General features: G+C 49.3%; 1 protein-coding gene across 2 annotated transcripts; it reads right to left on the reverse strand.

Moving 5' to 3' along the window:
- Positions 1-597: 597 nt before the first annotated feature.
- On the reverse strand, positions 598-26,482 carry XPO6 (exportin 6). 2 transcript variants are annotated; one of them, XM_077274604.1, is made up of 24 exons: positions 25,849-26,482; positions 23,883-23,973; positions 21,922-22,034; positions 21,006-21,203; positions 20,592-20,751; positions 19,428-19,505; positions 12,895-13,396; positions 11,395-11,521; positions 10,747-10,856; positions 10,501-10,609; positions 10,012-10,104; positions 8,068-8,137; positions 7,329-7,488; positions 6,813-6,905; positions 6,524-6,668; positions 6,183-6,329; positions 5,231-5,417; positions 4,948-5,103; positions 3,914-4,028; positions 3,653-3,824; positions 3,415-3,576; positions 2,978-3,076; positions 1,485-1,715; positions 598-1,265 (listed from the first exon to the last, which is right to left on the reverse strand). In XM_077274604.1, the coding sequence occupies exons 1-24, from the start codon at positions 25,849-25,851 to the stop codon at positions 1,164-1,166; spliced, it is 3,423 nt and encodes a 1,140-aa protein (XP_077130719.1). In that variant the 5' UTR covers positions 25,852-26,482; the 3' UTR covers positions 598-1,163. The 2 variants fall into 2 exon arrangements, with proteins under 2 accessions (XP_077130719.1, XP_077130720.1); XM_077274605.1 differs by having other exon boundaries at positions 10,012-10,101; positions 25,849-26,318.
- Positions 26,483-26,577: the final 95 nt, after the last annotated feature.

The raw sequence follows: 26,577 nt of genomic DNA on the forward strand, positions 1-26,577 counted from the left end.
TTCTACAATGAGGAGGGGGAACAAAAAAAAAAAAAAAAAGTAAAGATTTCCCAGAAGATAACGGTACCGAGAACGAGGCAGGAAAATGAATCATCTTCTCCAGACAGGACAACCCTGTCTTTTATAGGATCCTTCCAAGAGAGCAGCAGGATCAGTCCTGCCGACACAATGACAAATACTGCGCCCTCTAGTGGCAATGTAAGGTTGTGCGGTTCCTCTGTCATTCCTCATGGAAATGAATAAATTGACAACTGGGCGTTGCCATTCTCCATTTCCACAAGGCGTTTCTTGAATCATTAGCCCTCATTGAACAGTGTGTAGGGACGCAACCCAACGGTAATGGAAATGGTACCACTCATCAAATAATTCATACATTTCCAGAGGAAGAGCACAATGCAAAGTTCTAGGGGAAAACAAAAAATACCATACATGTTACAGAATAGTTTTTTTTTTTCATGAATACTAGAAGTAGTTCACAGAACCGTAAGGTCAGAGGCCTCTTAAAACAAATCCCGGCCCCTGTCCCCAATCGACAAGCTAGAACACAAGCACCACAGTCCCCAATCTACAGGCTAGAACACAAGCACCACCGGTATTAAACAAGGCATTCATTTTATTCGCAAGAAGCGACTGCAATTTCACAATGGAATGGTAAAAAAAAAAAAAAAAAAAACCACGCACAAAAAAATAATATATATAAAACAATACTTAATAAAGTAAGTGTACCCCCAACTGAGCGGGGGCATACAAGTGGCCTTTACGGGCTTAAAATCCAGATGTCAGTGTCCATAATGGGCCATGGTCACCCACATTCTCCGGTATCAGGGAATGGTATTGAAGCTTTGTGAAATCGACTTTTTTTTTTTTATATTATTATTTTTTTTTTTACAGCTAAAAAAACAAGGGAGCGTTTGCTTAACCCCTGAGCTACCAGAGGGATTTATAAGAACCCTTTAAACAAAGGGATTAAAGTGGCGTAAACAGGGGAGGCACTGAAATCTCGCAGAGAGAAAGTGCTAAAATCCTTTAATTAAAAAAAAAATAATATACATATTATATGAACAGAAATATATACGGGATGAGTGGAGGAGCGAAGATTCACATCTGTAGCGGGTGAGTTAAGACTATGGATGCAAGATTTGGGTTGGGGGTAAAAGGTTGTGTCACAGTTTCACAGTTCCTGGGGGGAGGCTGTCGTTGCAGAGTCGGTAATACCGGAGGTCATTCACCAAGCGGTGCACACTCTGAGTAAACGAAGGCAGGTCCTGGAAGGAGAGAGAAGACAATGGGGGGTTATTTCTTGGGGCCATCAGAGACTGCAGAGTTCAGGTCACAGATCCGGTCAATCAGGAGCGCACACCTCCCCCCGGCAAGCAGGACACCGAGGCAGGGGAGCGCTGCGCTCCTGAACAACAAAGATCATATCAGCACTTTTAAGAATCAATGAATTGGTTTTTCGTCATTCACAGATCTGTAGTCCTCACCCTTTCCATCTTAAAATTCCGGGCAAGGACATTCTTCTGACCGCTATCAAGGCCCTGGCAGCCGGCAAGGAATTCGGGTAAGAAGGCAGAGAAGAAAGTGCTGAAGTCCACAGATGCCATGTTGTAGACAGCGATGCCTATTTCTTCCTGAAGAAGATCATGGGACTTGTGGATAAGAACCTGAAGTAAAACACTGACAAACTGCGGCAGCATCATGGCCCGGAACAGTTTCTGGAAGAGAAAGGAGAAGAAAAGTGATGAGAGGAGAAGGAGACTGGTGTTCGAGGCACCAATGCTGGTTCCCATTTTGCAGGTAAACCGCAATCACTTGAAACCTGCAGCCAAAAACCGGGCCAAGTGAGTTTTGCTGAGGTCCCCAACAAGACCCCCATGTTGTCTGATTAATTTTACAGATCACATATGAGAAGATTTAATTAGTATTAACCAGTGCGCTGTGTCCCCCCTGGATGACTTCTGATCCTCAGCTTTAGTGAAGGGGGCGCTCTCCTCGGAGACTGAAGACAGAGTCAAAAACTTTCTAGTAAGAAGCTCTTCAGCGCTGAAGGACAGCAGCACCCGGCTGATCTCTTGTTTTAGTTATCAGTGGGATTATCAATATAAGACCCCGACAATCAAAACTTCTGACAAGTAGCTCTTCTACACTTAAGGCCGCCATACACATTGTCGCCCAGTCATCTTGGAAGTCTCTCCCTTACAAAGGCCGAGTGCTTCCTTGTTCTCTAAGAAAGCCGCTGACTGTCGGCCAGTGGCTTGTGTCTGCGAGAACAAAATGATTCGCAGTCTTGAATCGGACATGCATGATCATCATCATCTCACCCGACCATCGTTACCGTCATCATCATCTCACCCAAGCATCGTCATCATCATCATCTCACCCAACCATCGTCACCATCATCTCACACCCATCGTCACCATCATCTCACCCAACCATCGTCACCATCATCTCACACCCAAGCATCGTCGTCATCATCATCATCTCACCCAACCATCGTCACCATCATCTCACACCCATCGTCACCATCATCTCACCCAAGCATCGTCATCATCATCTCACCCAACCATCGTCACCATCATCTCACACCCAAGCATCGTCATCATCATCTCACCCAACCATCGTCATCATTATCTCACCCAAGCATCGTCACCATCATCTCACACCCATCGTCACCATCATCTCACCCAAGCATCGTGACCATCATCATCATCATCTCACCCAACCATCGTCACCATCATCTCACACCCAACCATTGTCACCATCATCTCACACCCAAGCATAGTCATCATCTCACCCAAGCATCGTCATCATCATCATCTCACCCAAGCATCATCGTCACCATCATCTCACCCAATGATAAACACATGACCGTCCGCCAAATCAGTCAAAAACGGTGGGTTCAGCCAATAACAGTAATGAGTCGGGAGGAATTTACACTGAAGCCTCGAGTATCCCAGACTTAGACGTAGCGTCTCACCTTATGGTACAATTTGTGTTTGCTGTTCAGGGTCTCTAGATAGCCAAGGTTTTGCTTGAAAAGATGGATATCTGGCTGCAGAAATGACTGACCGAATGCCTGCAGGAAACAGAGCAAATATCGATTATCTGACGGGCGCCGATGGGCGGGACATGTGACGCGCTTCCGTCCGGCACGCATTAAATGATGCTGTCAGTGATTGACAGCTGCATATAACAGGTGATATCGGATCCACCCGAAGTGGTTAGAGGCACTTGATGGTGGATTAAATCAGCCATCAAGTTCAGGGAAAGATGTGGGATCAGCGCCAGAGACATCAAAGGCACGGGCGACGATGTAAATATACGTCATTGGTCGTTTAGGGCTTAACATGGTGTTCTGGTAACTTCTACTTACTTGGAAAGGACAAGAAAGAATTTGGTTAGTGTAGCACTGACCTGCATGACACCAATGAACTGCGCCTGGTTCTCCATGGGCTCGTCGCCCCCTTCTCGGTGGACACTGGCTAAAACAGAGGCTCGGTAGAAATACCTCCAGTTGTGATGCAGCAGCTGGAAGAGCAGCTCAAACAGCTCAGCTTTCACATCGGGGGACGGACGCTGCAGAAACAAAAAAATTAGGAAATAGCGGAAACAAGAATTGAAGCACAAAAGCTCTCCAGAAATGAGCACTTACCTCTGCGATGATGGGGTAGAGCTGCTCCATGCACAGGGACAGGATACTCGGCAGGAAAGGCTTAAAGGCCGGACCGGGTTCCTGGACCACAACCTGGAGGATCTTCAGAAACTTCTCAACCACGTGGCAGCCGGCGCTGCCCTCCTGCAGGATGCTTTCTGCCAGCTGCTCCCTGTGGGCACGGTGTGAGATAATGAGCACCCCGGGGTGATCACCAAGGGATCAATAATAATCCGTGCGTGTCGGGCCGGCTAAGGTTACCTGGTAAACATGTTGAGGAAGGTCTGTATGATCTGCTCGGTGAACGGCGCCCCCATTTGTACCCGGAGTCCTTGGAATAAGGCCAAGAAAAAGCTGAGCATCTCCTCGGTCACATCTAAGAAAAAGAAATCAGACATGCACAAAAAGAACAAATGTGTACAGCGACACGTCCCGGAGCGGCCTCGCAGCTCGGAGAAAAGAGCAGAATATCCCTTTGTATGGAGCTCACATCCTTCTCCCAACGAGACCTGCTCTAATTTCACAACATGCACTTACTTATCGTACATAAGATGAAATATTCCCCTACAGACGCTGCAACCAAGGGCACGGCGCGTTTCCTGACTGTGGCGTTACATTTTTAAAGGATTTTCTACATTGCATCGCTCCCCTGATAATACCATCTATTGCTTGTATTTACCAGGTCTATTCATAGACACTGGTGTGTTGGCATTTTCGGAGGATTTCTGAAAAATCTATGAAATCCTTCAGGGGCTACAAAGGCGAACGGATCATTAGAAAAATAAAAATTACATAGTCTGTCACCACCTAGTGTTCACAGAGTATAACAATGTGCAAGTCCACCTGGTGGGCAGAGCGCTGGTGGACGCACATGCTCAGTCAGTCTCGCCACAACCAGGGCTCTGCATAGTCAAGGAAAGCCAATAGAAACTGCTTTCAGGGCAGAAAGCCATGTCTCTAGTTGCTCGATCCCTACATCACAGCAGCCAAAATATCCTTGACAGTTCAGACCAGTGGTGCAACCATGCCGCTAACCCGAACTGTCAATCTTCAGGAGGGCACTGCCCACCGGCGAGGAGGCAGAGGAGTGGTGTGCTCCTGAAGAATGAAAAATGATACAACCCCTGTAAGTCTGATAACCCTTCACTGGATCTTAAAGGGTCTGACCGACGCTCCTCCTTCATTCCGAGCCCCATCTCCCCAGGGTCTCATAGCATAAGCAATGTCACGTGACCACTGCAGCCTTCAACAATCCACCAGCGTGGACTTGTGTATCAACCACAGGATCTACATACCTGACTGGTGAATGTATGCTGGGAAAAGAGCCAGGGAGAGCTGAGCCGACTCCTGCATAGACTGGTAGCAGATCTGCCGAGATTTGGTGCCCTCTCCGGAGATGTTCTCTACGATGTCCTTCAACACACCCAGGGTCTGACAAATGACACGCTTGGCTGCAAAAGAGTAGAAAAAAAAAATGGTAGGTAAGCAAAGTATAGAACTATTAGAAAAAAAAAAAAACGTAATAGGGGAAAGATGAGTGAAGAATACAATGACAGCGGTGGGGTTCCGGATACTCACTGGCCTCGAGCTGCCCCTTCCTCTGAGGAGGCGCCGTACCCTTCAGATGGCGGTAGTCTCTGGTCAAGCTGTTCAGGAGGTTGGCATGATGACTCGAGCGCTCGGCCCACTGTTGCTCGCCCTCTGGGACATTTGGCCATGGGAGAAGGAGGACGTTAGACAGGGCGCGACACAGCAGCACCTGAGCCTGCACGAGGCGGAGACAAAATCATTAACAATGGAGGATCGTGCATGGTTATAGAATTATCAGACATGTCAGATGCAGCTATTCAGAGAACACGACAAACCAGAAATTATTACACTTGCTAAACCATTGAATGATAGGTAAAGAGACTGTAGTCACAGTTTATATTCCTGGTGTTTATCATCTCTCCAATCCCTAAATTACCGGATGTCACCCATCAATGTCTCTCTTCTGAAAACTGCTCCCCCTTCATACAGATCTGGCGGGATTGTGTTACTCATGCTGGGCAGCAGATCATCTATCTAGCAGATCTGCAGAACAGTTTCTCAGTAGAAGATCTGTGTAGGCCCAAGTGTGACGTCAAGCCTGACCTACTGATCGGAAGAGGGACGGAGGATACAGACTGGTTGGAAGAGGTACACATAGCTTTGGTCCGGTGGGCACAGACTACCGAAGAGACCGCTGAACCCGAGTACTGTGAATCTTTTTAGTGCAATCTTACAAGGTGATGCAGACAGTGAGGACAGTGCTCGTAGACCGCAGGCAAAACTGATATACTGATTATGTCTAGTGCATGACCTAGGGAAGAAAAGCCCACCAAGCAGAGAATACAGGTATCTGGGACCACCACCTCTGGGATGCTCATAGTACCCGTACATAAGAATCACTTTCCTAGGAGCAGAAAGCCCAGTTTGAAGACATAACTGGACACTATGGCCGCTGCATCAATATAGTAGCAAAGTCCTGGTGGGGACTCAGAAAGCCCACCTCCTCTGGAAGTCTCTGCGCAGAACTGTCTGTCACGCGGCTGAACACCTTCTGGACGGCAGGAATGTTGATGAGGAATACAGGCCGCACCGTCGTGGCCACAGAGACCAGCAGATGGCAAGCAGAGAGCAGCAGCTTTTCTTGTACCTAGAAAGACTCCAGTTAGCAAAGGGGTCTTCAGGATCACCCCCAGAAGGCATGTTTAAAAGAGCTGTCCCCATTCACTGTGCTGGAAATGTGAAGGGGTTGCAGCGCTTAATCAGCACTGCAGGAATTTGTGACCCCAATTTTTCAGCAACGCAACCGCCACTTTAGTCCCAACCACTGCCACCATGGCTCACTTTTGTGCTGATGAGTGGGGGCAGCGCCTCCATCACTGAGGAGACGATAGACACAAACTGCTGGGGGTTCTGGTGCTGCACCTCGCTGTAGAACCGGGCGAGCCAGTGGGAGTAGGCCTGCAACGCTGCCAGGGACTGGGCATGGCTGCCAAAGGAGAACAGTGCAGATATTACATACAAGCCTACAGGCGGAGCTGTCACTTATATGCATCAATAATGCAGCATGCCAGGCTGCCAAGTATAAGCCCCCATCTCTGGAGGAGTAATAGTGCCGGGATGAAATACTCACACATCCACCAGGTCCGGCTTCAGCACTGTAGGCACCGCCGTCTCCATATTGTACGGTTTGATCTCAGAGCCATATAACGTGACTTTGACCAATCTGGCAGAGAGGAGGGAAAGAGGATGAAGGAAAACAATGTAATCTGCAGTTCATGCATTATTTTTTTCTCTTTTTTTAATGGGACTGTCCACTACGTTTATATTGATGACTTGCCAATAAGGTGCCGGCGGCGGTCAGAAGTGATCAGTTGCAGAACAGCACAGATATATGGCCGCAGCAGGGTACAGCAGAACCGCTCCCATTCATTCGGGCAGAGGCAGCTGTGCAGTACCAGGCCACAGCCACCATACAGGTGATGGAGCTATGGAGCTCATCACTTCTGGCTGTGAACATCTGATGGGTGGGGATTCCTGGTGTCCCCCCCAACAACTGATGTGATATTGATGAACAATGCTAAAGATTGTTCTTCAATATAAAAAGTAGTGGACGTCCCCTTTAAGCCAGTGTCAAATAAAAAATTACCTTTCCACAACTGTAAGGGCATCGTTGAAGCGCGCTTCGAACACATCCCCGATGAAGTACTCGGCGAGACGGCCGACAGCCTGAAGGAGGGAGCTGAGGTCCCGCAAGGAGCAGTGCAGCCTGCGACAGTCGTTCTCGGCAGTCACATTGAGACGCTGTTCTGCAATAGAATAGAAATAACAGTTATCAGCTGAAACCCGTGGAATGCTACAATGTCCTACAGCGTTGTGTCCTGACCCCTCTTATTAAACCTTCGCTGCCTTTAAGACTATGGCGGTCGTGAAACCCCCTTCCAAATCAGTTTTCACAATGGCAGTGAAATTGCTCAGCACCTGAGCAGAGGAGTCGCCTTAATGCCTCCGGCACCTGTGCAGAGGAGTCGCCTTAATGCCTCCGGCACCTGTGCAGAGGAGTCGCCTTAATGCCTCCGGCACCTGTGCAGAGGAGTCGCCTTAATGCCTCCGGCACCTGTGCAGAGGAGTCGTTATAATGCCTCCGGCACCTGTGCAGCAAAGGGCGAAGCTGAGGAAGCAGTAGAGTAAATCACGTGTCTGCCACCACCTTGGCCACCCTAGATCACCGAATAGTGAGCAGAAGGCCTTAAAATGCAGCGAATGGGTAAAAGAACAAACTACAAGGCATTTATGACTGCAAAACAACCGCATTGAACTAGAAAGTGGCCAACCCCTTTAATTACTACATCCATGCTCATCTTATACCATCTGGTGGAGATACATACCTGCCCCCGTGTTCACTATACACCGCTGCAGCCCCAGATAGACGTCCAAATTCTCCTGCAGCGCAGCGAACTGCACAGAAGCAAAAAGAAGAAACTCGATAAGGCTACGTTGACATTTGCGTTGTGCGCCGCAGCGTCGTCGCCGTAACAAAACGCATGCGTCGTGCGGCCCTATCTTTAACATTGGGGCCGCATGGCGCCGCATGTACATGCGTTGTCATGCGTTTTGGTGCGTCGTACACCGCATGCGGCGTTAGGGCGCACCTGTCAGGGCGCAGCAAACGCAACATGTTGCATTTTTTGTGCGGTGCAGACTTTTTAAAAAACGCATGCGTCGTGTTTGCGTCGCTTTTGCGTCGTCGATGCGCCTTTTTTACCATTGATTTGTATTGACAACGCAGACGACGCAAGTACTTGCGTTGTACGACGCATGCGTTTTCTAATAAAAATGCCAAACATCGTCTAGACTTTGGGGGGGCGCATGCGGCGCAAAACGCTGCGTTTTTTGTTCAAAACGCAACTGCGTTTTTGTTTGCGTTGTGCGTTGCGGCGCCGACGCTGCGGCGCACAACGCACATGTGAACGTAGTCTAACTAAGGACAACAGACAACTCTACTACACCTGATTTATCGGCGAGAGGGCATCTCCTGTTCTGTACCTGAATTAGTCAGCCTGCACCTTGTTCTGGAGGACTGAGCTCATTTAGGTCTTAAATAGATAGTGCAATACTTAATTTCTCCTGCGGAGGCACTGCAGGGAAACTGGACACTTGCTTTTTGTCTCCGTGCAGATTACAGCTGATCCTGGAGATCTCAGCAGTAGGACACCATGTTGTCAGCTTAATAGGAAACCCAGTGAATAAAAGGGGAAAGTCCAAGACGGACCCCTATGGTCACCATGACTTACACATCCCATTACCGGGCACTAGTAGCTTGTCCACCTCTGACAAATATTCAATGTCCATCTACAGCCCAACCACTGAAATCACCATCAGGAATAAAGACGTTTCCCAAATGGAATATTAAAACGGCAAATTAAAGGAAATTCAAGAAAGGTCATTTAGAAGTAATTGTCGTTCTGGAAATTGGATTGAAAATGCAAAAGTGACAAGATAATGGAAGAGCTGAAACCCCGCAGAAAGGAAAAGAAATAAAACGGAAAGAAGAGTCCGTGCGCTCCGGCTCCAGACATCCTCTGCTCCATTATGGCCCCCAAGGGTCTACAGTCACAAGAATGGAAATCCCAATGTCTGTAAGTGATCGGAGAGGGATGGACTCCTGATTGGCGACAGGACGGTAACCATAAGCTGCTCCGGAGCGTAATACAGGAGAAGTAATGTATGGGTGCAGAATAGTGAGTGCAGCTCTGGGGTATAATACAGGAGGTAACTCAGGATCAGTAATGTAATGTACACAGTGGCTGCACCAGCAGAATAGTGAGTGCAGCTCTGGAGTATAATACAGGATGTAACTCAGGATTAGTAATGTATGTACACAGTGACTGCACCAGCTGAATAGTGAGTGCAGCTCTGGGGTATAATACAGGATGTAACTCAGGATCAGTAATGTATGTACACAGTGACTGCACCAGCAGAATAGTGAGTGCAGCTCTGGGGTATAATACATTACATTACTGATCCTGAGTTACATCCTGTATGTACACAGTGACTGCACCAGCAGAATAGTGAGTGCAGCTCTGGGGTATAATACAGGATGTAACTCAGGATCAGTAATGTAATGTATGTACACAGTGACTGTACCAGCAGAATAGTGAGTGCAGCTCTGGAGTATAATACAGGATATAACTCAGGATCAGCAATGTAATGTACACAGTGACTGCACCAGCAGAATAGTGAGTGCAGCTCTGGGGTATAATACAGGATGTAACTCAGAAAAACAATAAGTAAATGAAAATGTGTGTAAAGTGGCTCAATCGGGTATTTACCAGAGTACTGAAGGCATGCGTTGGGAGCAATTCCATGATTTTGGCTACCACTTCTAAGCTGTGACGTAGATATCGTTGCCACTCCGTCTGCTGCTGTAAAGCAAGATGCAACATACTGGTCAGTACAAAAAAAAATTAAAAAAAAACCTTTCTGTTTCAGTACAATTAAACATTACAGTTTGTGCTGTGATTGGAAAGAAAACACAATATTTGTTTTAGTTCCAAAAGGAGCAGACAAATCTATTATTTTATTAGGATTTCTTCCATGCTGTTCCTCAATTCAGGGATGAGGTCAAATTTTAAACATCTTTGTATCGGAGCCCTGCATAAGCCGTAGCCTGAGGCACACACAGCGCCCTCTTTTGTCCATGTTTAGCACTGCAGTTAAACCACAAAGTGCAAGCAGAGGAAATCTGGCCTCTGCGGTCGGTTACTTCAGCAGCAGATGTGCAAAAACGGCAGCGGCTGTGAATGTAGCCCCACACTCACGTCATCATCTAGCGTATCGTCATCCAACTCCTCCAATTGCGTCTGGTTGTAGCGGAACTGGATCCGGTTCAGCACCTCGGTGAGCAGCAGCACCAGGGCATCTTCGTACCTATGAGGGGCGTAATATTAATATGCTTCGATGTGAGCAGAGACCATCAGTAGTGACCGCCGACCACATAGGGCCACCTTCCCTTATCTGCTTGTGAGACCCCAACCTCACCGCCACATGATGGCGAGACCCCTTACCTGCCCATAATGGTGTCTCTGTCTTCTAACCGGTTTCTTATCTTGTTTGTTAGATAGTCTAAGAAGAGCGCCCAGATGTCGAGACACGAGAGGTAACCTTCATGTGTCGGCTGCAGAGACAATGACATAGTAAGCGTGACGTCATCAGCATAAGAAATCTGCCCATTTGTGAGATTTACGTCCCCTCCCCAGGTCCAGCACAGTCTCCGCCGCTGCTCTCTGTTGTCTGCAGCGCTGACATCATATAAACCAGTCGGTGAGCTCAGCGGCTGTGCCCGAGCCCACGACACGGGCCGCCCGAGCCCACGACACGGGCCGCCCGAGCCCACGACACGGGCCGCCCGAGCCCACGACACGGGCCGCCCGAGCCCACGACACGGGCCGCCCGAGCCCACGACACGGGCCGCCCGAGCCCACGACACGGGCCGCCCGAGCCCACGACACGGGCCGCCCGAGCCCACGACACGGGCCGCCCGAGCCCACGACACAGGAGTTAAAAGTCTGACACACCATCACCCGACGGGACCATAATGAACCATGGTCTGCCTCCAATGGAACCAGATCTAATACTGGAGGCATTGTCGGCATCCGTAGTGCACAGCCGTTTTATGTTTAATGCTGCCCCCACACCCAAGACCACCACATTACCTGGTGAAAGGTGTATTTGAAGAGTAGTGCCAGGAACTCAACCACAGGGAACTGGGCATTGGACTCTATCCTCCTCAGGTGGACGCTGACGAAGAGTCGAAGGAAGTCCGTAAACTTTTCCACATAACTGTAAAGACAGAAGGATGAAGTTAACGTGGGATGAAACGTTCTGCGGTTTCTAAGAATCAGCAAGGAGAGAGATTACTGCGTATCTGGAGGCTGCAGAAGACCGGTGCGACCCATACACAGTCCCTGACCAGTCTCCTGCCCCATTATCTATTACCCCATCTCTAAATGATGTTTTCCCCCCAACAACGCTCCGTAGCTCTGCACAGCAGGGACTTCTGCGGCCCCCTATGGTTTTATTATAGCTGATTGGTGTTCCCATACGGCCATCTCGTGTCCAGGTAACATGATGGAATAGAGGATGTGCATTCAGACGAGGCGCCTCCTGCCATCGCTCCATGGTCCAATTCTGATGTGTTCTCTGCTGGATCCAACACTTGGGATACTGGGATCTTCTGTGTGGTTGGATCAGGTGGGCAACTTTAATCCGAATATTGAGGAGCCCTAGAGACCCAAGACCCGGTCAGTGTCAGCAGATGTCTTTCCTTGGACTACTTTTGGTACTAACCTCTGTATAGCAGACACCCCCGCCAGAGGGCGGCGGGCTCAGCAGGCAACCACCCCGCCAGAGGGCGGCGGGTGCGGCAGGCACCTACCCTGCCAGAGGGCTGCGGGCGCGGCAGGCACCCACCCCACCAGAGGGCGGCAGGCGCAGCAGGCACCCACCCCACCAGAGGGCGGCAGGCGCAGCAGGCTCACCTGATACCGGTATCCATCCCGACAGTCGCCATCCTCACCAGATACTGTTATCCATCCTGACAGTCGCCATCCTCACCAGATACTGTTATCCATCCTGACAGTCGCCATCCTCACCAGATACTGTTATCCATCCTGACAGTCGCCATCCTCACCAGATACTGTTATCCACCCTGACAGTCGCCATTCTCACCTGATACCGTTATGCATCCTGACAGTCGCCATCCTCACCAGATACTGTTATCCATCCTGACAGTCGCCATCCTCACCAGATACTGTTATCCACCCTGACAGTCGCCATCCTCACCAGATACTGTTATCCATCCTGACAGTCGCCATCCTCACCAGATACTGTTATCCATCCTGACAGTCGCCATTCTCACCAGATACTGTTATCCATCCTGACAGTCGCCATTCTCACCTGATACCGTTATCCATCCTGACAGTCACCATTCTCACCAGGTGCTGGTATCCATCCTGACAGTCAGCAGTTTGCATGCTGTGCCTGATTGGTGTATACAGCTCTTACGCAGACCAGTGTGTGTCCATGGGAACTTGAACCAGACAGGCATGGACACATGAAACGCAAAGAAAAGCAGCAGTGGGGTCCTGGAGCTTAGAGCAGGACCAGACTACATGGGGCCACGGTTTACCTACATGGGGCCACGGTGTACATACCTCTCGTCCAGCTCCTCCAGCCGGCTGCGCACACTGTGGGCGTTCGTCTCCCGTGTGATCCTCTGCAGGAGGTAGAAGGTCTGCTGGCACACACGTAACAGGTAATCCTGGAACTCCAGGGGGACACAGTTCTTACACATCAGTTCGTTAATACAGGACATTGCTAAGACCCCCAGTCTGTTACAGTTTTGCTGAGAGGTGGGCAATGTCAATGGTAAAGGAGGGCTACTGCTGCCGCCACCGTTTAGGGTGACGGCATTGGTGTTGTTGACAGCATGAGTCCTTCGTGACCGGGCGTCACACCCCAGGCGGGCAAAGTGAAAGATTGTGGTGAGCAGCGAGGGGGTGATGCTGGCGGAAAGGGGGATCCAACTGAAGAGATGCGAGAGGCACTCGAGGGCCAGGGCACAGATACGCTCGCTTTCGGCTTCCAGGCTCGGAGGTGGTTGGCTCAGCTGCTTGGACAAGGCTGGTGTGTGGACAAGGTTACTGAGGAGGTCATCTAAAAAGGAAGAAAAACCCGTCTGAATGATTATATATTTTATATTGAGGAACCAACGAGAAATCCTCAGGACTTTGCAAATAGTCTTGATTTTTTTTTTTACCGTTTTACGTTCACAGCTCCAATGCAGAGCAGGAGGCACAAAACAATATGGACATTAATAAAGACCTACTGCGAGGAGGTTTTCATTTCCATGTTAGATCACAAAGAAAATTAGTAGTGAAGAGAATAAAACAAAAAAGATTTGCAAGACCCGGGTCCAGTGGCCACATTGGTAGCCCACGCTCGCCATGAACCGTCTTCCACCTGCTCAGATTTCTATTTAGAGAAGGCGAATGATGAGGACGTGGTGCCGCGCTTGAGGATGCCGGCAGGTAGGAGGGTGGCATGGCTCTGGGACGGACGTGGCCACTGGACTGGGGAGCGGAAAATACTTTGCTTAACTGTAGTTGAAGGTATTATATCAGCGGATGATGGGAGACGGAGCCAGGACAGAGGACACATTGGTCGCTTAAACAAGTGACACCAAAAACCTCCTGGGAAAGAAGGAAAAAAAAAAAAAACAAGAAAGATATGTTTCCCTAAGCAATTAGTCCGCTGTTTCTCCAAGCTGCAGCTGCGACGGTCAGTTTAGCGTTCCTGGCGGGAAATGCAGAGGTGACTGTACGGGGACCACCACCCGAGCAGCATGACATCCATACAGGCTCGCTTATTACAGACGGACGGGCTTCACTATGAAACGCTTAGTTATTCCAAGGAAGACATGAGTGGGAAAATGAGTTATGCAAAAGGGGAAGGGTGAAAGCAGGGAGAAAAGAAGAAGGAGAGCGGGCGGGAAGAGAAGGTGGTGGTGAGTGGGCGGGAAGAGAAGAAGGTGAGCGGGCAGAAAAGAGAGAGGTTGAAAAGAGAAGGAGAGCGGTTACCAGGCAGAAAAGAGAAGGAGAGCGGTTAGCGGGATGAAAAGAAGAAGAAGAGCGGTCAGAAAAGAGAAGAAGAAGAGTGGTCAGCGGGCAGAAAAGAGAAGAAGAAGAGTGGTCAGCGGGCAGAAAAGAGAAGAAGAAGAGTGGTCAGCGGGCAGAAAAGAGAAGAAGAGTTATGGACAAAGGGAAGGGTCAAAGTAGTGAGAAGATAGAGAATTAGAGACAAGAAACAGCAGGCAGTGGGGAGATGAGTTCCATCAGTGGCGTCGTCTGACTTATTGATTGACAAGTCCCGCCAATGACGCAGCCTCTTACAGTAACGCACAGCTCTTCGGGTAGCAGAAAACTGCAGACACATTCCCCTTTAACAATCAGGCTGCCAAGGAGCTTTGAGTTGTTGCCCACCTGTATTTTGTGAACATCTATGCGTTTTAAAGGGCTATTCTCATCTCACTAAGTGACCTGACTAGAATATCCCAGAAGCCCCCGATACGGAGATATATTGCTGCGGCCCACTCGGACATCCGGCTGTGCAGGGGAATTGCAGCCCCGGTCACTTGTGTGGAGCCGGCGGGGGGCTGGGCTCCACCGTGCAGTGTAAGAAAGTGAAGGGGATACATCAACACTAGGACCCCTTAATTCGGAGGCTCAGGGGGCATTTCAGAAGTGGGATTTGCCATCACTTTATGATGACCGGTCATGAATGTGCTGGGCTAACATCACGGTAGCCTCAGTGAAAGAAAGCATTGCCCAGCACATCTGGCTGTGCTGCACAACTACAACTCCCAGCATGGCCTGACATGTAGCAAAATGGGAGAGAGATCATATAGAGGACAGAACACAATTCATAGTGGAAACCTATACAATACAGATGAGCTTTAGGCTAATCCTGTAGGTATAGCACCCCCCCCAGCAGCGTATAACGCCCACCCCCGAGCAAGGTATAACGCACCCCCTTCCCCAGCAGGGTATAGCTCCCCCAGCAGGGTATAACGTCCACTGCCCAGAAAAGTATAACACAGCCCCCTTCCCCAGCAGGGTATAGCTCCCCCTAGCAGGGTAGAACGTCCACTGCCCAGCAAAGTATAACACAGCCCCCTTCCCAAGCGGGGTATAGCTCCCCCCCAGCAGCGTATAACGTCCACCCCCCAGCAGGGTATAACAGCCCCCAGCAGGGTATAACGCAGCTCCCTTCCCCAGCAGGGTATAGCTCCCCCCAGCAGGGTATAACGTCCACCCCCCATCTCCAGCAGGGTATAACGCAGCCCCTTTCCCCAGCAGGGTATAGCTCCCCCCCAGCAGGGTATAACGTCCACCCCTCACCCCCAGCAGGGTATAACGCAGCCCCCTTCCCCAGCAGGCTATAGCTCCCCCCAGCAGGGTATAACACAGCCCCCTTCCCCAGCAGGGTATAGCTCCCCCCCAGCAGGGTATAACGTCCACCCCCCACCCCCAGCAGGGTATAACGCAGCCCCCTTCCCCAGCAGGGTATAACGCAGCCCCCTTCCCCAGCAGGGTATAGCTCCCCCCCAGCAGGGTATAACATCCATCCCCCACCCCCAGCAGGGTATAACGCAGCCCCTTTCCCCAGCAGGGTATAGCTCCCCCCCAGCAGGGTATAACATCCATCCCCCACCCCCAGCAGGGTATAACGCAGCCCCCTTCCCCAGCAGGCTATAGCTCCCCCCAGCAGGGTATAACGCAGCCCCCTTCCCCAGCAGGGTATAGCTCCCCCCCAGCAGGGTATAACACAGCCCCCTTCCCCAGCAGGGTATAACGCAGCCCCCTTCCCCAGCAGGGTATAACGCAGCCCCCTTCCCCAGCAGGGTATAACAGCCCCCATGTCACGGGGCTACCGCGACAGAGAGGTTCCAGAGAACCGCAGCGCTCTGGGCCTCGTTCACACACAGTGAACAGAAGCTCTTCACCTGTATTCTGACCTGGCTGCTTTGTGCCAGCAGTGCAGGAGTTAACCTTATTGCTGTGTTGCTGAGAGCTGGGTCTCTCAGCTGAAGTGGATCTTGTAATCTCATCCTCTATACAGACCCAGTCCTGACTTCAGCTATTGTCAGTGATCAGTTCTACTGCCTGGCTTGGAGGTTGAAGGCGCGTAGTGTTGGAGTTGGAGGTTTAGTTACAGAGATTGGTGTCTGCTGTTTTGGTTGCATGTTTAACCTGTTTTCCTTCCCAGTTTATTCCTTCTCTTCCCTTCTCTGTGTTTCCTCTGTGGTTGTGTGAGCATTTGGTGAGTTTGAGACTATTAGTTACCCTATCTGTTTACCCTGTTATTTGTTGTATTGTTACACTGGTGCAGTCCACCTCCTTTGGGGGGAGAGGGGGCCCCTGATAAGGCCTGCACAGGAGACAGGGATATGCTGGCGGCTCAGGCCTCCTAACCATCATAGGTACCCCTGAGATAAGGGAAAGCCAGGGCCCCATTATAGTGGCAGGTGCGGGTCCCAGTACGCCGTCCTGCCCCTTTACCGCCGCATACGGCGTGACACCCCAGCAGGGTATAACGCAGCCCCCTTCCCCAGCAGGGTACAGCTCCCCCCAGCAGGGTATAATGTCCCCCCCCCCAGCAGGGTATAACGCAGCCCCCTTCCCCAGTAGGGTACAGCTCCCCCCCCAGCAGGGTACAGCTCCCCCCCAGCAGGGTATAACGTCCACCCCCCCAGCAGGGTATAACATCCACCCCCCCCCCAGCAGGGTATAACGCAGCCCCCAGCAGGGTATAATGCAGCCCCCTTCCCCAGCAGGGTACAGCTCCCCCCCCAGCAGGGTATAATGTCCACCCCCCCAGCAGGGTATAACATCCACCCCCCCAGCAGGGTATAACATCCACCCCCCCCCCCCAGCAGGGTATAACGCAGCCCCCAGCAGGGTATAACGCAGCCCCCTTCCCCAGCAGGGTACAGCTCCCCCCCAGCAGGGTATAATGTCCACTCCCCCCCAGCAGGGTATAACGCAGCCCCCAGCAGGGTATAACGCAGCCCCCTTCCCCAGCAGGGTACAGCTCCCCCCAGCAGCCATCCTCCCGTGGTTTCAAGGACGTCTGCTGAAGCTCTCCAGGCTTTATTCGGGTAAATCCTTGACATCCCCTCAGCCCACGAGACGGCGAGGAATTCCTGTGCCATTACACCGCACATCTCCGGGATGCTTCCAGCAAGGCGAGCGTCATTAGCACACAGCAGACATTGCCCGCAGCTGGCACTGACCCCTCCAACCGAGCCCCAGACCATTTGTAGGAAACATTACAATTTTTTTTTTTGTGTGCATAAATTGAAAAATAAAGATTGAATATTTCTGCAGGGAAATTATCTAGACCTGATGTAAAGAATATGGAAATATGGACCCTGGGGCGGGTAGTAAATGCATGCAGGATGGCGATTGGTGGGATCATTGTGCCCTTTATTAACACCGTGGCCTAATAATGTATGTACTAGAGTACGTATAGAAAGCCATCGCTTCAGCATTTCCCTGCCCCCGTACTTGCTGCGAGTCGCCCCCGATATTGTATTCAGGAGGGCACACGACCAGCTGAGCGCCCTGCAGCAGATACGTAGTCGTACCTGAAATACTCGTGTAAGGCCTAATGCACACTGCAGATTAACCCTCCATATGCCTTTCAGAATTGTACGTGCCTATATTATACCGCTTCCCAAAGCTGCACTATTACATGGATCTGCGAGACGGTCAAGCGTGATCGTACCCTTAAAATGGGGGAGTGGGGCTGCTGCGAAATACATCTATCACCTATCCACACGATTCCTGTATGATCCCCCACAGATCCCAATGACCCCCTTCTAGTGATCCATTGACTTAGATGTTATGATGCCACAGCCTTAAAGGGCTCGTCCAGGAAAGCAGAATGACTGATGCGATTAGTTTGCGTAGTTTGGGGCTTGTGTCACTTTTTGACGTCCCCGCACCCCGTCATCAGACAAGTACACACAGTGTTCAGCCACATTACACAAGGGAACCACAGACGCTTTCGTGAACAGGAAGGAAATAAGCAACAAGCGGACACCATTGATCTCAGGAGAAAATGTCATCCATGCCGGAAGACACTGCGTGACGACGACGGGGCGAGACTCACACGGCGCTGTGCTGCCATGATGACGCCATGTTTCTTAGAGACGCTGCACAGGAACTGCAATGTCTTCTTCCAGGGAGGATGTGAAATACTAGAGCGATTCCCGTCCTCTGCAAGACACTGGCGATCCCCCCTAGCAAACAGCGGATTATGTCAGGAGGGAAGATTCGTCCGGCTGTAGCAGGCGATGCACATGAAATTCAGGACTACATGAGGACACGCAGAGATACCGTCGTCCATGTAAATAAATGCAACAGAGTCCGAGCCGCTGCAGGTCATCAGATCTCCGCCCCGGCTCATTAATCAGAGTGCCGGGTGCAGGACCGCTCTCTGAGAAGTCTATATACTCTAACAAGGTATGACGTAGGGGTCTGGAGGCCATCGATTGTTGGAACAAATGGGCAGAGGAGCTCATCTGATCGCTACGCCCCTTTGCTCTGCTCACATCTTTGAGGAGAAACAGTGTACGGACTCTCGGTAATGTCCTTGAACCCATATAATTGCACAAAAACACCTTGTCCAAAGGCGGCGGGCGGCATTCCCCCAAAGATGGCCTATTGGCAATACCAGACGCAGCCCATGCACAAGGGAGGAAAGCAGCCATGTTTTGCTCACATCCATTTTCTTAGAGACTACAAGTATCCGAGCAGGAATCGATGTGCCTTCTTCTAATCTTTAGGCTAGGTGCACATAGTGTCTTTTTTTAGGACAGTTCCACCATAAAAAGAAAAAGAAAAAAAACAACATAGTGCGCAGCAGTGTAAAAGCGACCCAGCTGTGCACATGTTCAGTCTTTTGTCACTTAAATGCTTTGAGGTTCGGAAACCATCAAGAGGTTAAAAGAAGTCCTTCACTAGTTTGAGCATGCTCGCTAGTTATCAGAAATTGTAGGAATCAAAAAAATAAATAAAAAAAGAAGAAGAATGTGATGGAGCCATCTAAAAAAATGACAGCAAAGCAGTTTCAGAAAAAAAAAAAAAAAATATATATATAATTACGGCGCTGGCGCACTTACCGGCATCTGAAGCAGTTGGCGACGGTGGAGGAGTGGCTGCGGTTACGCTGTGCTTATCCCATATACTTTCAAGAACTCCTAGATTTCAACGAATAGAAAAATGGTAGCACAAAATTGTATATTATTTTTATTTTTTTTTTAAATAAATTAAAAAAAAAAAGGTTCCAGTTACTTTAAACTAAATCTTAGAAATTTGTTAAAGTTCTATGCAACCAGAACAGAGGGGAAAAAAGCAGTTATTAACTCCCTCTCTCAACAGGAATGGATCTGAAAGTATAAAGGGTTCCTGTTTCTATACAAATAATGGATTATAGCCTGAGACAGAAGGCAAACATCTGACAAGTGCGTCCTTACTCCAACAATGAAGCTGTGTCCAATATAGAGAAGGCAAAAGCCCAAGGAGAGCGCAGCCCTGCCAGTGTGTGGACAATGATCCATCCCATAAAATATAGGGCCGCTCTATGAAGGGGATTTCATGTTTAGCCCATTCACCCAAAGGGTCAAGACCAGAAGTGATGACGTCCTATATAGCCACTCACACGGGGTCTGGCGATCAAACGTCATCTCTCTTTTCGGATGACGACCTGTTTATTAATTCAGGTGACTAGTGGCCCAATCCAGCAATTTTATTTTTGTCACTTTACTTTTATTTATACTTTTTTTTTTTTGCACCAAATTCTTCACAACATCCCACATGGTTCCTAAAATGTAGCAAGGTCACATGTTCCACTAAAATGTGAAGTTTGTGCAAAAACCTCGAACAAATAATAATAATAAAAAAAAAATTACTACGGTACGGGGACTAGAGTACATTGGCGTAAAATAAAAAGGAGGCACAAAGGCAATAATGAATCGGGCCCTAAATGAACAAGACCTCATGTCTTCAGGTCTTGGCAGGGAAAGTGCAGTGGGGGATTGGGGAGGCAACTTACGCCCATTTCTTTATTTTCGAAGTCCTGGAAACCCCCTGTAAATCCTGCTCACATTATTTTGAGCTCAGGTTTGGTATATCCAGAGCGGACACCAAACATATCAGTAGGGCCTCATATGCCCAGCAGTGGCTTTTGATATATACTGGGTCCATAGGGGCCAGAATAAACGAGGAATCATTTCCCAGTGACAGCGCCCCCTATAGTGCAGCCTGCTTCCCAGCAATAATCCTACCTGTCAGCAGACCTAGCACGGTTGGCACTTGCTCCAGCAGCAGTTTGCGAAGTTCCTCCTTCCTGGCCACGCTCAGGTCCTCCCGGGGACACGCCAGCTCCTCAGATGCCGTCTTCAGCATGATCAATCCCAGAGGCGTTGTGCTTGGGGTCTGGATAAGCTACATGAGAGATGAAAGAGGCCTACAGTAAATATGTGCTGCAAGACTGGCTCTTAAAGGAATTGTGCAGAATTAGACAAACATGCCCAAAACCAGCGCCACACCTGTCCACAGGTCACATGTGGTATTACAGCTCGGCCCTTTGCACTTAGATGCAGCCTAGCTGCAATGACAATGGACAGATGTGTTGTGGTTTCTTGAAGAACCAGCTTTTTTTCTTCTCTATTCAACCTCTTATTAGAGCTCGCCCTCACCTGCAGGATGTTGGTGAAGAAGTCATGGTAGAACATGGGCCAGTCCTGTCGGCCCATGTCCACGATCACCTTGCACAGCTTGTTACAGATGAAGCCTGGCAGAGCTTTGTGTTGGCTTAGGAGAAGCTTCGGCAACGAGCCGCGGATCTCCATCTTCTCCTCCGATGGGACGCCCAGCCACATCTTATTGATTAGGTTCTGTAGAATTAAAACAATGGGGGAAGATTTATTATTAGACAGCCCGAAACTAGACCGGGCGGGGAGAAGATGCATCAAGTCTGGAAAAATCTCAAGACATGCCAGACACCTCGCTCTTCTTTCCGCCACCTCTCAGCCAGCTTTCATTTGTGCTGAAATTATAGCAACCCATGAAAAACTGGCTATAATATGATGGCTATATCCGATGCATCTTTGGACGATTCACTATAAACCTTCACCCCCTATAATTTGGTGTGCGACGTTGCATTTTGGGCAACTGAAGACCAATTCTGTATCAAGTCATCCTGGTTTTAATCTTTCCATCAAAGTACATACAGAAAAGTGGACAACACCTCTAAAAGGGTTGTCCAGGACTGCGATAGTGATGGCCTATCCTTAAGATGGGTGATTAGTATAGTGGAGCTCATATGTAAATAGTGGATCAAGCCTCAACACCGCAGCTTCATGTACTGGCCATTGCCAGGTTCTGTAGCTATGCTCCTACTGAAGTGACTAGTAGCTGAGCTGCAGTACCCAGGAGCATATGAAGCTGTGATGTCCCACTACTTAGATGTGGTAGTCGCCAAGCGGAGGGGGTGCTGGACCTCCGCTGATCAGATATTGATCACCTAGCCCGAGGATAAACCATCAATATCACAGTCCTGGAAAACCCCTTTAAGAGCGATGTTAGACGCAATAATAAGTGATGAGTTCTCACCTCAAATACGCTGAGACTGTACATCAGGACGTAGTCATTGTGCGAGCTGGACAGGAAGTAGAAGCAGAACCTCCAGGCTCCGAGCTGCTGAGCAAAGTTATTCAACATCGCCTCTGTGCAGAAGAGCAAAGCAGAGCGTGACCGGGGGGAAAAGGGACAACGGGGTAAGGTGCAAAGCAGGGTCGGGATAAACAAGCAGGGGGTTGTGGTTTCAGCAAACAGGATTCTAGACTTTCATAAGTGTGGTGAAAATAACAGAATTCATGAATCCCCAACACCGACCCTGTATCCGGTGCACAAGAGGTCGTTTTAGAAAAACATGGGTGCCCTCTTCTAGAAACAGCTCCGCACCGGCCCATGGGGGGGGCGGCATACAACCTGCGGACAGGAGCGGTGCCGGATCTCGAGAAAAAGCAGTCGTGCGTTTCTATTCCTGGACCACTGATGTAAAGTGGTCAGCACAAAATGACCGCCCAAACCAAGCACAGGTGATCGGTGCAGCCTTGCTAGGGGCCAAACATTTTGGTGCAGCTTCCCGTCTATCGCTATCCATCTCCATCCTCCTGGAAATCCAAGAAAGAAGAGGGCAGAGATAGAAAAAAAAATAAAGTAGGAGGGAAGGTGCACAGAATTCTTCGGCCACAGGAAGGGTCAATTTGTGCCGACAGGTTCCCTTTAAGGACTTATACAATAGCTGTCAATCATAGAGAACACTTATACTGTAGAGCAGCACATAGAAGGCTCTGCGACTCCCCCTCCCCAGGTCCACGCCAGCTATCATCCACTGCTCCTGTCTATGTATTGGCTGCAGCGCTGATGTCACGTTGACAGCTAACCACCGCTGCAGCAAATCACTGAGCTCAGCGGTTCTGCTTATATATAAGGCACAAATCGCTGAGGTCAGTGACTGGCTGCAGCGGTGATAAGAGCTGTCGACGTGACGTCACCTCTGCAGCCAATACACTTAGACAGAAGCAGCGGCGGAGAGCAGACGCTGTACTGGGGGAGGGTAAGGGGTGTATCTGGTGTATTAACCCCCACAACCCCCGTGAAAGGTGCACGGACCCTGGTGTCATTTATTAACTCTTTACTGTAATTCTGAATTTGAAATAGATGAGAATGAAGTTTTGTTTTTATCATTTGTCTTTAGCAGCACAAGAGGAAGTTACGCAGCAATGAACACACACAATCGTCTCTGGTCTGAAACGCGTCAGTGCGGCCAGAACAGGATCCTTCTCTCAGGTCTGCACATACAGACATGTTTGTATCCCCCCTCTTTTTACAACAGAACATCATCTTTGCTCCTTTTGGCTGGCGGCAGTGAGAAACTACAAATCCCAGCATCTGCAGAGAGCCTTTGGACTGCAGTTGCATGTTGGGCAACTCCCTTGCGGTGCCATTACTCGCAGATCGTGGATATTGGCACACGACGATCGCACCGTATTTCTAAGTCGCATGTACGCGGCAATAAGCAGCCGAGCGCTCGGCCGTCCGTGCAACGGCAGCCTTGTATTCCGTACTTTAAAGGGGTAGTCAGTAGAGATGAGCGAAGAGACTCGTAGTACTTAGTTCAGATTTAGGGTCCAGTCGGATTTTAATTTTTTGATGGCCAGAGGCCCCCCCCAAAGAAATGCTGGTCACACAAATTAAGTCCAAAAGGGGACTGGACCGAATTCTCTTGCTCTTCTCTATACATCAGTGATCCCTTTAATTTATGATGTCATAGTAAAAGGCGACTGTGTAACGCGAAATCTTTATACAGTGTTTTTCATTCTCTCCCAAGCCCTCCATTATCAGGTCCACTTATTCCAAGGGGCACAAGAGTAGCCCCTCCAAGAGATGGACAGGTCCTGGCTGCAGCCGGTCTACACCTCTCAGGTTATCCAACAGAAGCAGCATTAACCAAGGGGACCTAAAAAATACCCCCCACCCGCACTAAATGTCATTACTGGTGGTCTCACCGATCTCTCTTTTTCGATCATTGGATGTGCTGGTGTGGAAGAACTCGCTCATAAGACTCTCCAAGGCCCGGAGCGAGGCCTCCTCGGATGCCTGGGAACAGAAAGATTGTAAAGTCAGAGGATGGGAGTAGTAGTCATGTATAAATATAGCTGCTTCGAAACTATAACTCTCACTAGGATGATCTGAGCAGTTCAGCTTCTTAAAGGGGTACTTCCGTCTTATCAAATTAGAGCATATAGTTGATCGTATGATCGTAGAGGGACACCAATCCCAAAAACTAGAGACCCAAAGTCTGCCGTGTGCATGTGCAACGGTCGCTGCTATAGACAGTGAATGGTCACTGCTTGCACATGCTCACTACTGATCCATTCACACGGGGGATTTTGGACCTTTTTTTTTTTTATAATCTGTGGAGGTCGAACCCTATAGAAATCACACATTTATCATCTGTCCTGTGCATAGACAGTAAATGTTGTTTACCCCTTTAAATTTAGGACTTATCTGGCAATAACCCCTTAGCACAAAATTTCATGCATGTCAGTTCTGGGGGTCACCGTGTGTGGAGGGGGCTCAGGAGCGTAGCTCTCTCCGCATGAGGTATGTAATGTAGCCAACACCGGCCTCTTATAGCAGCAACTAGAGCAGAGCTCCGATCGCTGCTGTTATCCATTTAGATACTGCTGTCGATCTCAGACAGCGGCATTTAAAGGGAATGGCAGACAACGCCAATTACACGATTAAGGGGTACCAATAAGTTACCTTGACACTAGAAGCCTACAAAAGGCCCCCCCGTGGCTGCCACCTTGGTCATCCTGTGAAGTCCAGCCACAGGTAGAGCATTATAAAAAGAACCTCAATTTTCATTATATACTGAAACATTGATACATTGTGGTATACAGCATAAGCAACAGAAAGATTGCAGATAAAAGTACACTAAGCTGATAAAATAAAAGTAGAAAAAAAAAAATGTACAAAATTGTTTCTTTTATTTCTTCCCCATTAATAAAAAAAACACATCTGGTTTTATTGCATTCATAAAAGTTCGGTGTACCAAAATACAAAATTAATTAACCCCACGCAGTAATTGGCATAACGAGAAAACATTTTTCCAAAATTGCTTTTTTCAGACACTGAAAAAAAACTAATAAAAAAAAACTTTGCAAATGTTAAGAGGTAAAAATGGCTACAGAGACAAAATGTTAAGAAAAAAAAACCTTTTGCCAACAATCTCAGTGACAAGAAAACAAAAACTGCATTTTACTCACTCTCCCCAGGTCTCTGTTATTCGGCTGCAGCGGTAATGTCACTTTGACGGCACTGCAGCCAATCACTGAGCTCAGCAGTTTGTGCTGTCTACACCAGCTGAGCTCAGTGACTGGCCGTAGCTCTGTTGACGTGACATTACCGCTGCAACCGATCGCAAACAAGACCGAGACAGAGGTGCAGGGAGAGAAGTAAAGGTCAATTTGTTTTGTTTTAGGTTTTTTCATATAGTTAAAAGTTTTTTGAATGGGGAAAATACATCAAATAATAATAAAAACATAGAACTATTTCATCTCCTCCTGTTCGCACTGTACATCCACATCACTACTGCGCTAATTACAGGCTTCTGCTATAACGCGCGCACATGATTTGTGACCGCTGCAGTCAGTGACTGGCTGCAGCGATCACACGTCCCTGTGTGTGGATTTCATCGCAGCTGGGTCCCACATGATGTAACAATAAGCGGGCTTTTGTGCTTCATCTGTTGGGGGTAAGCACCCTCAGGACCTGTCATAGAGGAACTTTCCCCAAAATCGCCCTTATAGGCGCCAGCAATGAATACTGGGGAAGGGGCAGAGGTGCAGCTTGGATCCTGAGCTGCAAGCAAAAAACAAAAAACAAAACAGGGTCCCCAATGGTCACATCAGCCCCCTCATAGCAATGCCCCCTGGGGCCGTGTATCACCCATGCCCAGACACTCACCATCCTGGGATTGGTTCTCACGCTCTTCTCTTCGGGTCACCGCCTTTTTCCGGGCACATGTCACCCCACCGACTAGACGTGACCCAGATCTCCCCCACACTGGGTATAAAATGGCACTGTAATGAGCTGGCAGCGCGGCGCCCTCCACCAGACGTCTGCGGTGCCAGCCTAACACATCATTACACCAGACACACAATAAAATCTAAAACCCTACAAACACCCCCACAGGGTGAGCCCTTGGTTTACCCCAAAAGGGGCAACAAATTACAAGGAGCAGTCCATTGTGGCACCTCTGGGGGGAGCACACAGCTGCAGCTCTGTAATTACAGGGGCAGAGATGAATGGTGGAGACATAAAATTACTGCTACTAACCAATATGGTTACTGGGAGCCAGATATAGAGCACATGTGGCCCCTGTCAGTGTTAGGGGCCACACCCAGTTAGCAATGACTATATGGGGGTCAGAGGTCAGACTTCACCACTCCCAAGGGGGTCTTTATCGAGCTTGTATTCCGCTTCCTGTCCTGAGATTGGGGGGCGGGTGGGGGAGTGGTGCCTCTACGGTTTTCCTCTGCCGTCTCCCCGTTTAATTGACAGAGCCTTACACTCCTTCCGCTTGGCCGGAAGTCATCCTGACCGGGCCGGGACCGGAGCCAATGAGATAACGTTGAGACGAAAGAGAGGCGGGATCATCAGACGGAGCGTCCAATCAGAGTAAGGGAAGAGACC

This window comes from Ranitomeya variabilis, chromosome 7 (assembly GCF_051348905.1).
Source record: "Ranitomeya variabilis isolate aRanVar5 chromosome 7, aRanVar5.hap1, whole genome shotgun sequence".
In the NCBI taxonomy this organism is placed as follows: Eukaryota; Metazoa; Chordata; class Amphibia; order Anura; family Dendrobatidae; genus Ranitomeya; species Ranitomeya variabilis.

Excerpts from the sequence above, each read along its gene's own strand:
- XPO6 (XM_077274604.1), bottom strand. Across the intron at positions 7,489-8,067 it reads TATAGTGAACACGGGGGCAG|AACAGCGTCTCAATGTGACT; the intron begins GTATGTATCTCC and ends ATTCTATTGCAG. Across the intron at positions 1,716-2,977 it reads AACACAAATTGTACCATAAG|AAACTGTTCCGGGCCATGAT; the intron begins GTGAGACGCTAC and ends TTTCTCTTCCAG.